Genomic DNA, 10,944 nt, shown 5'->3' on the forward strand with positions numbered 1-10,944 from the left:
CTGATTTATTTTCAAGAGACACAGTGTAGTAGTGGACCATATTCTGTTCTCATTCACACCCTGTGCACTGACGTGAGTGGGACTGTGAGAGGGTAGAATTGGCCAGACACGTGAATGACTTTCCAGCCACTATCCCCTTAGCCTCAGCCTCATTTCCCCTCCTCCTTTACCTTTGCTCCAGCTCCCTTACACTGTTTTCCTTTGGAAGCAGTCTGTCTGCCTCTGACAAAATGTTCAAAATCAGGGTAATTATACAAAAGACCTTGATTCTTTTGTATGAATTGCTGTGTGTTGCTGTTGGTAAAATGCTGATGATATTGTTCCCGGAAATGATGAAAAGATATATTCTAAAACAGGGGCAAAAGGGCAGCATAGGCACGAATCCAAATTTCAGCTATGAGAACTGGGGTCCGACTTTCTTCAGCTTGAAATATTTACTCTTTGTTTTGAAAGTGAAGTGGAAAAGGCTGGAAGATGAAGCATTTTTAGGACATAATGCTCCCAACACCCCAGTGGCAGACTTCAGGGATGAAATGCATCACATCTTGGACTTCATGCAAGGTCAGTAAAATTATCCAAATAGGTTGGGTCCTTATGGTTAGGATGGTAAATTAAACAGACCGTTATATTCAAACAGTCTGAGACATGTTGTCTGGAGATTGGGGAGCTAAATGATGGTTAGAGGGTTCAATTACAGTGTCTGCAAACCAGTTTAGATTAAAAGTAACTATCTGCAGAGGGATTTGTTAAGTAGAAAAGAATATATCACATTCCAACACTGGGGTTTCTCAACCATCTGGTGGTTTTAGAGAAAATCTGTGTGTTTGTCTTTGCTAATGCACTATTACAGTTTTCTAATGCATACAGCTATTTGTGGCCTGCTGTCATGGATGTGGGGGGTGGGGTGGGGTGGGGTGGGGGGGGGAAGCATCTGTTTACTGAAAACCAATACAATAACTTGTCATGGTGAAAGAAGAGGCAAATATAACCAGAACCATGTACTTTATATATTTTGTATACTGTTATACACAAGTGGAGAAAGCCTGTACACCACCATCATTAATCAGATTAAAGTCCAGAAAATGGATGATGTTTGTTACAAAATAATGCTGAGAGAGAAAAATTTGGTTTGTACTTTGTCCTCCACTTTGATCTTTGTAGCACACATTCTTAATCATTAAGCTGCACGGTCTAGTACCCAGTATATTAACCAGGGCTTAAAAACCCCAAACAACACAATTTCAAAATTGATATAGCATGGTTTGCATATCAGAAAGGTATCCACAATGTATTCGGAAGTGGGTCCAACCTTAGACCTTTTCAAAGTGTGATAAAATGATAGCATCAGATTTTGAAATTAAGCACAGCCAATAAGGAGATCGTATACAATTTCAAATTACATTATATGACCCTGGACTAAAATAGATTTTTTTAAGTCCTTGGAAGCACTCTTAAATCAGGTCCTGCAAACACAAGAAAGTGTTCCTGTAAATATTTGTGCAGAGGCTTTTTGTTAGGTCCATGCATAAGCGTTTGGGGGATCTGGCCCTTAAGCACTAAGCAATCTGGGGCAGGAAACATTTACTTCTGTGGCTTGTACAGCAGTTGTTTAATAAATAATAACAACGAATAATTAAAGTTCTGTCTGGACAAGAAAATTGCTGAATCACATTTAAATCATGAAAGCCTGGGATGCATTATCAAAAATATGGCTAAAGTTTTCAGATCTGGATGTCTGTAACTAGGCTCCCATGACAAAATGTAGGCACCTAAATAAAAAGGAACCGATTTTCAGAATCTGTAACGTCCCCTGACATCAGCTGGAGCTGTGGGAACTCAACATTTCTGAAAAAGCAAGACATTTGTAATTAGATGCCTAAAAATGCATTTGAGAGCCTAAATTTAGGCATTCTGGTTTGAAAATGTGGGCCTTCATGGGGTTTATTCTTTAAGGAACATGCAGAATATTTTTTTAAGTACCTTCATACTAATTTGCTTTACAGTAGCATTTAGAGACCTCACCTGAGATTGAGAGCCCATTGTTCTAGTTGCTGTACATACATTTAGTAAAACAGAGCTCCGCCACCCCAAAATGCTTACAGTCTAAGGCTTGGATCCTGCAATGAACTCCATGTGGAAAGATGCCTGCGCCTGTATGGAGCACCACTGACTCCACTGGGGCTTTGCGTGGGCATAGGAGTCTGTGTTCATAAAGCTTATTGTAGGATTGGGGCCTGAATAAACCAGACAGGGCCAAGGTGGGAGAAGGAAAGCATTACTATGTCGATTTTTACATACTGATACTGAGGTACAGAGAAACTAATAGCCTGATTTTCAGAAGAGCTCAGCACCTTTGAAAAATCAGATGATCAGTGTGACTTGCCCAAGATAATACAGGAAGTGTGTGACAAGGCTAAGAATGGAGCCCAGATTTGAGCCCAGGCCTTAACCCTAACCCTGTCCTTTCTCTCATCACCCGATTAACATGACTGTTTCATGTCTGTTACAGACAACAGGCCTTTAGTCCTGAATTTTGGAAGCTGCACCTGACCTTCATTTCTTTTCAAATTCAGCGAGTTCAACAAGCTTGTTGAAGATTTTAACTCCATAGCAGATTTCCTTATAATCTATATTGAAGAAGCTCATGCAACAGGTACAGTATAGAAAGCAAAACATATAAATGTATGATGAAGCATAAAGATATGGATCCTTCTGTCTGAATCATGGTAGGAGGAAGGGCTCAACCGCTCTGGAGCTTCTGGTTTATGTTTTATATTCCTAAAAGTTCATGCTTCAGGGTTTCAGCTGGCCACCCACAGGAGTCAGGAAAGGATATTTTCCCCCCAGTATAGTCTGTGGTTTTTTTAAATCTCCTGCCTCTAAAACATCAGAGATGGTCATAGCTGGAGATGAGACATTAGATGAGGATGGCCAGGGCACCGAGCAGTCTCTCTCTCTCTCTCAGGTGTTTGGCTGGCTGACTCTTACTCACATGCTCAGGGTCTAAATGATTACCGTATGTGGGGTCAGGAAGGAATTTTCCGCCAGGTCAGATTGGCGGTGACCTTGGGGGAGGGGGTTGCCTTCCCTGCAGCATGTGGGTGCGGGTCACTTTCCAGGATTATCTAGATATCTATCACTTAATCATTTCCCAGCCACTGCAGGGGTTTTGGGCACTGGTGCACCTGCGTCTCTCCTATTCTCTGCCTGTGGCACATAGTTTAGTCACCTCTGGGCTCTAAATCTTTGGTCTTATTTTGGTTGTTGGGTTTAGTAGGCGGGTGGTGTTGGTGGCCAGTGATATACAGGAGGTCAGACTATGATCTGGTCCTTCCTTCTGGCCTTAAACTCTATGACTCAATAATACAGTATATTTGAGAGAAGAATGAAACTGCAAACAGGAAGGAAAAATCTACTGAAATTCAAAGTAACTGTGTCAACGTAAAGAACCAGTTTTGGGCCCTAATCCTGCAATCACTTGTGCACATGCTTAAACTTTACACATAAGTAGTTCAGTTGAAGATAATATGAAGATACTTATGTGTAAAGTTGAACACATGTAAGTCTTTTCTAGATTGGGGCCCTGATCTTAGTCTGCATATAAGTACATCAGAACATCCATACTAGATCAGAGCAGCAGTCCATCTAGCCCAGTATACTGTCTGTCTTCCAACAGTGGCCCGTGCCAGATGCTTCAAAGGGAAAGAAGAGAACAGGGCAATTTTGAGTGAGCCATCCCCTGTCGTCCAGTCCCAGCTTCTGGCAGTTGGAGATATAGACACCTGGAGCATGAGATAATAGCCACTGATAGACCTATCCTCCATAAATTTACCTAATTCTTTTTTTAACTCAGTTATACTTTTGACCTTCACAACATCCAATGGCAAGTAGTTGCACAGGTTGACTGCATTGTGTGAACTACTTCCTTGTGTTTGTTTTAAACCATCTGCCTATTAATTTCATCAGATGACCCCCAGTTCTTGTGCTATGTGAAGAAGTAAATCACTTCCATATTCACTTTCTCCACACCATTCATAATGTTATAGATCTCTTATCATATTCCCCCTTAGTTGTCTCTTTTCCAAGATGAACAGTCCCAGAATTTGTAATCTCTCCTTTTACGGAAGTTGTTCCATACTCCTCATCATTTTTGTTGCTCTTCTCTGTACCTTTTCTGATTCTAATATATCTTTTTTGAGATGGGGCGACCAGAACTGTCCACACTATTCACTGTGGGTGTACCATAGATTTATATAGTGGCATTATGATATGTTCTGTCTTATTATCTATCCCTTTACTAATGGTCCTAACATTCTGTTAGCTTTTTTGACTGCCACTGCACATTAAGCAGCTGTTTTCAGAGAACTATCCACAATGACTCCAAGATCTCTTTCTTGAGTGGGAACAGCTAATTTAGATCCCATCATTTTGTATGTATAGTGGAAATTATGTTTTTCAATGTGCATTACTTTGCAGTTATCAACATTGAATTTCATCTTCCATTTTGTTGCCCAGCCGCCCAATTTAGTGAGATCCCTTTGTAACTCTTTGCAATCAGCTTTGGATTTAACTATCTTGAATAATTTTCTATCTTCTGCAAATTTTGTCAGCTCACTGTTCACCCCTTTTTCCAGATTATTTGTGAATATGTTGAACAACATTGGTCCCAGTACAGATAGTTGGGGGACCCCGCTATTTACCTCAACATTCTGAAAAATGACCATTTATTCCTACCCTTTGTTTCCTGGCTTTTAACTAGTTGCTGATCCATGAGAGGACCTTCCCTCTTATCCCAGGACTGCTTACTTTGCTTAAGAGCCTTTGGTGTGCGACCTTGTCAAAAGCTTTCTGAAAGTCCAAGTACACTATATCCACTGGCTCACCCTTGTCCACATGCTGGTTAACACCCTCAAAAAATTCTAATAGATTAGTGAGGCATGATTACCCTCTATGAAAAACGTGTTGACTCATTCCCAACATATTGTGTTTATCTGTGTGATAATTCTGTTCTTTGCTACCTTTTCAGTCATTTTGCCTGGTACTGAAGTTAGGCTTAATGGCCTGTAATTGCCAGGATCACCACTGGAGCCTTTTTAATAATTAGCATCACATTAGCTACCCTCCAGTCATCTGGTACAGATGCTGATTTAAGCGATATGTTACGTACCACAGTTAGTAGTTCTGCAATTTCATATTTGACTTCCTTCGGAACTCTTGGGTGAATACCATCTGGTCCTAGTGACTTACTACTGTTTACTTTATTGTGTCTTTAGCTAGTTGCTCTTCAAATTCTTTCTTGGCCTGCCTAATTATGCTTTTACATTTGACTTGCCAGAGTTTGTTTTTTTTCTATTTTACTCAGTAGGATTTAACTTCTAAATTTTAAAGGATGCCTTTTTACCTCTAACCACATCTTTTACTCTGCTGTTTAGCCATGGTGGCATTTTTTTGATCCTCTGTTCTTTTTTTTGAGGGGGGGGCAGCAAGGGGGGTGCTATATTTAGTCTGAGCCTTTCTTGTGGTGTTTTTAAATAGTTTCCATGCAATTTATAGGCATTTCACCCCTGAGACTGTTCCTTTTAATTTCTGTTTAACTAGCTTCCTAATATTTGTGTGGTTCCCCTTTTTGAAGTTAAATGCTACTGTGATGGGTTTCTTTGACAATTTTCCCCCTGTGAGGATGTTAAATTTAATTATGTTATGGTCACTATTACTGAGCAGTTCAGCTGTATTCACCTCTTGGACCAGATCCTGTGCTCCACTCAGGACTAAATCAAGAATTGCCTCTCCTCTTATGGGTTCCATAACAAGCTGCTCCAAGAAGCAGTCATTTATGATGTCTAGACATTTTACCTCTGGATCCTGTCCTGAGGTAACATATACCCAGTCAATAGAAGGATCATTGACATCTCCCATTACTGTTAAAAAAAACCACATTTGGGCCTTGTCTAGACTATGAAGTCAGCACATATTAGTTTTTAGAAGTCCATCATAGACAAGGCACACTGCCTTTAACATGTATGAAAGGGAGGACTTTAGGCTTTAAATTTGAGCAGTTTAGCACATATTAATTAAAAATATGTACTGCTTATCCATACTACAATTTTAGCTAACACCACACCATTTATCCAGGCTAGAGAAGGCCTTGCAGAACACAATCTCTGCACTCTACATTCTAAAAGTGTGACACCTTCCTATTTCTATTAAATAGTTGTGGAACAGCTGAAAATGACGTATCCTCTAGTTTTTAAAAAAGCTTGCTTACGTTACCCATTTTACATTTAAAATATTTAAATAGTATTTACACCATACCAATTTGAAGGAATAAAATGGTGTGCGCGTGCCAGCAATTGTTTGTATATTAATGAGAAAGACAGACTATCTTAATTTTCAAAATCAGTTTAAAATTTGTAAGTAACATACCCCATTTCCAGAGATCTGAAATCTGAGATCTAGAGGACCAGAAACAGCAGTGAGCAGCAGCCAGTCAGTAGAGTTGTTAGAACTCCTGTACACTGATGGCTACCAGTTGGAAACTATATATACCGTATTTCAAATTGTACCTACAGCATCAGGGGTGCAATAATCTTCTGAAACCTAAGTATTTTAACTCAGAAAAGTTATGTGAAAAAAATTTAATTCCCTCTGTCACGGGTGTTACAATTTAACACTTTAAACTAGCTAGCAAATCCCTATGTGGTTATATCGGATATTCACACAGCTAGAACTTCAAGATAATCAGATGCCACCTTTCATTATAAGCCTACTATACATACACAGAGAGGGAGAGTTTCACTTTTATATCTATATAAGGTGCATATTATCATCCCTATTTTATAGATGGGGAAACCGAGGCACAGATAAATGAAGGGCTGCATTTTTGGAAGTGTCCACTTATCTTGGGTGCCCAACTTAACAACCCTATGCTCTCATTTTCAGAAGTGCTGAGCACTCACAGAATCCCATTGATCATAGTGGGAGCTGTCAGTGCTCAAGCTCTGATCAATATCCTGTTCTATAGGTGCCAAACTGGGCTCCAAAAAATTGAAGCCTCCCAAAATTATGTGGACAGTTATGAAAAATAGGGTTAAGTGACTTACTCCAGTGTGAATGGCAGAGTGGTATGAAAACTCAAAGTTTCCCACTTCCCATCTTCTTTATGAAGAGCTTGATACACTGTGTAGGCGTGTGACCCTCCCTTGCTGTCAATCTCCGAGGGAGGCCACGCCTCTTTGCTACAACTGCCTTCCTGCAAGTTTAAATGTCTTGCAATTTCTTTGGTTACTCAGGGTATTAACATAGCTATTGAAATTATATCATATATAGATTAATGTGCATAATGTTACAGGCAGGGCTAGTAGCACTGCCTGTTGTTGAGTTTCTCTGACACTTCCCCTTATAAACTATTTTTCAGTTGCTCATAACTTTGCCAAACTTTATCCATTTGGGCTGAAATTTTCCATGCTGGGTATCTGCCTCAAGCTGGCGGTTTTTTAAATTTCAGAAAAATGGTTCAGCTGTTTCCAAGAACAAGGCTAGGGAAAAAAAATACAATTTGCTCATATTAAAAATTCAGCAATCTTTTCTTTGGAAAGATTTAGTAGGGACTTGAAATTTGTGTGAGGGATATACCTTTTGCCATCCCTGTGAAAATCCACCCAAATTTGGCCAAGTTATAAACCCTTTAAAAAAAAAATCACAGTTAGCACATGCTCAATAGAGACGACTTTCAGCAGCTACATTTCTGAAGATCCTTTCTGAAGTGGGCATGTTCCAGCCTGGGGCTGAGCAAGACTTTCTCTGCAAATGTAGCTCTGGGCTGCTGAGAGCCATGCTGGGTTTGAGCACCTAAAAAGAGCAGGGGAATGGTGTCTCCTGTGCTCTCAATGGTATGTGATCATGTAAATGAAAACTGTATCATAATGCATATGCTCAAGCAGTCTGAATTAAGTTGCACAGGCAATCCTAATTCTGGCATTTCTTAGTGCTTGACTTTGCAACCTTGATAATGTTCTTTTAACATGATTTTTGGGGCATGTACACACACACAATATATAATCGCTTTTCCCTCTCCCCCCCCCCCTTTTTTTTTGAAGATGGATGGGCTTTTAAAAACAACATTGTTATTAATAATCACCGAAACCTTCAAGATCGAAAAAAGGCTGCACAATTTCTTTTGAAAGAGAATCCTTTATGCCCAGTGGTTTTAGATACTATGGAAAACCTGAGCAGTTCAAAATACGCAGCTCTGCCAGAAAGACTTTATCTGGTGCAAGGAGGAAAGGTTGTCTATAAGGTAATGAACTCTGAACACATTACAGTGTAGTTTTAACTTTTAAAAATACCCATGTAATATCCCATAGCATATTTGATGGGCAAACAATTAACATTTTTCATTGTGTTCCATTTCTAACAACTTTACAATTAACTTCAAGCACATTGTTCATTGAATAATGATTAGCAACAAAAAAGTCTTGGCATTGATGTATATTTTTGATGTATGTCTTAGCTCTGCCTCACTATTTATGTAGTCCTTCCTAAAGAGATAAAGTGAAAGCATACTGAGCACAGGGCTGGAAACAAAGAAACCTTACATTCTAACTCCAGCTGTTTCCCCAACTTGTTGGTTGGCCTTAACCTCTGCATAAAAGTCTACCCATGTGTAAAATGAGGACAATAATACTTACCTAGCTCACAAGGCTGTTTTGAAGTTTGAGTTAATATTTGCATAGTATTTAAATATATAAAGTGCTAATTATTATCTGGTAACTGGAGACCATGCCTGTTACAAGAGTCTACTTCTATTTAATTTAGATTATCTTTCAAGTTCCAGCATTAAACTTGCTAGCAGTTAAAACCTTCTTTTACTGTGTAATTTCCTATACTGCTATATATCTAAAAGTCTGTACACAAGACATTAGGACAGACTCTCTACTGTGCTGTTTCTGCTTGGTGCGGGAGAAAGGGTGGCCATTAGCAGCCACTTAAGGCTCCCTGATTATCTAGCTGGCTCTGCTGCAAGCTGCTCTAACCTGTGTACAGCTGGCAATGGGTCCCAAGGGTTCATCTACCAGCTGAGCAGAGTTGCAGTGCAACACACTCAGGTCACTCCTCTGGGTGGGTGGGGCAGGAGATGGCCATGTCAACTATGCACCACTGGAGACTCCCCCATAGAGTATATCTGAACAATACTGTATTTTATTTACTTTACAGGGTGGAGTGGGACCTTGGAATTATCATCCAAAGGACATACGTGCAATCTTGGAAAAACTAAAATAGGTGAACAAATCAGAATCCCCAAGAATAAAGTGGTCTATCTGGAAAAAGTGGTCCCTGAACACCTTACTCTGACCTTTTTTAAAATATATTTTTACTGCTGTTTATTTTAAAATAATTATAGAAATCAGAGGTTAAAAGAATATATACTCACCCAGGAGAAAAAGACAAGGATATAGCATGAGTTATACCTTATTCAAGAATCAGACATCAACATGGCTTGATTCAACACCATTTGAAATTAACGGAAATGCTCTCTAAGAATGCTAGCCCAGATATAGAGTCATAGATGTAACCATCAGCTACAGGTTAGCATATAGGAAATACAAGTAAAACAAAAGAGAGAGAATAAAAGGAGTACAAAAATCAAAAGTGTTCTTATAGATTTCATCGCTACCCTGTTCATACACCCTTGGACCAAAATTTTTCATATAGTGAAACTACTTGTCTCAAAAAAAAAAAAAAATCCTGGATATTACTCCAAATGTGTAATGGCTTTCATATGCCCATTCTTAATAGTTTAGGTAGCATCTGATATAATGAAACTTAATATTAAATAACAGAAAATAAATAGTGTCTATATTCACTACACTTCAATTAGCTCAAGATTTCTTGTAATTAAAATATGAACTAGTGAGTGGAAAGAAAAATATATTTTATTCCACTGAATGCACCTATCATTTAGTGCCCAATCCTTCAGTTCTGATGAATGTAAAATTCCCACTGAGATTAATGGGAGTTTTTTGCCTACTTTAGGACTGCAAGATTAATCCCTTTGAGTTTTGAAACCTGGCCTTATCAGTGAAACCTTACCAGTAATACATCCTGGTGCAACGGATTCAGATAATGTTCAGTATCACAGAGACAGCAATGGTACAACATGTTATAACTAGTCACTGAAGTACTTTTTGAAACTGAAATCTATAAAATAAATATTAGTAATTAAAAGCCGTACAAATCGCTTGGATGAATGTTGGAGTAGGGTATTAGCAAACAAAACAAATGATTGCACACTGATCCCTCTTTTTAAAAAAAGAAGAGGCAGTTTCTATTATTTACAGGCAGTTTTTCTAAATGTTCACTTGCACACACTCCAGCTAGTTTATGAATGAAACAATTTGTATTAATGTACATCAGCATTGGTTCTATTAATATTTGTTTATGACAGTCATAGCATAAAGCACAGGCAGCTGTGACCTGATTTGTGAAAATATTTATAGAGGCAATGAGCTAAATAGGAGCAATTAAAATATATTAAACCATCTCGAGTGGCTTCAGCTTGGTATTTAAATATTTCAACAGACGTTATAATCATCCTCTTTTCTTACCTAGGGTTCTCAGCTGATCAGGAGTACCACAAGCTAATGAATTTTGGAAGGACTTATTTTAGGGTTGGGGGAATGGCCTCAAGTTTGACTATTTCAGACTTTTATTTTTTCTGTGAGGGAAATATTTTACAGAGAAACAAATATTCAATGGCATTTTAAAACAATGTATCTTAAATAGCCTTTTAATCTCAACATACTGCAATTCAGAAGTGGAAGCAATTATACTCCTATGTTAATGGTTAAGCAAAAAGCAATTCTTCTACATTTGTACTCTACATTGGAAAACTACAAATGTATTACCAGAGTTAATAGTTGTACTGCATTACACATTAAATTGCTG

At 38.6% G+C, this 10,944-nt stretch overlaps 1 protein-coding gene across 1 annotated transcript; it reads left to right on the top strand.

Moving 5' to 3' along the window:
• Positions 1 to 230: 230 nt before the first annotated feature.
• Positions 231 to 9,673, top strand: DIO1 (iodothyronine deiodinase 1). Its single transcript, XM_065409736.1, has 4 exons — positions 231 to 561; positions 2,510 to 2,653; positions 8,097 to 8,296; positions 9,214 to 9,673. The coding sequence occupies exons 1-4, from the start codon at positions 231 to 233 to the stop codon at positions 9,277 to 9,279; spliced, it is 741 nt and encodes a 246-aa protein (XP_065265808.1). The 3' UTR covers positions 9,280 to 9,673.
• The last annotated feature ends 1,271 nt before the right edge of the window (positions 9,674 to 10,944 follow it).

This window comes from Emys orbicularis, chromosome 8, assembly GCF_028017835.1.
Source record: "Emys orbicularis isolate rEmyOrb1 chromosome 8, rEmyOrb1.hap1, whole genome shotgun sequence".
Lineage (NCBI taxonomy): Eukaryota > Metazoa > Chordata > Testudines > Emydidae > Emys > Emys orbicularis.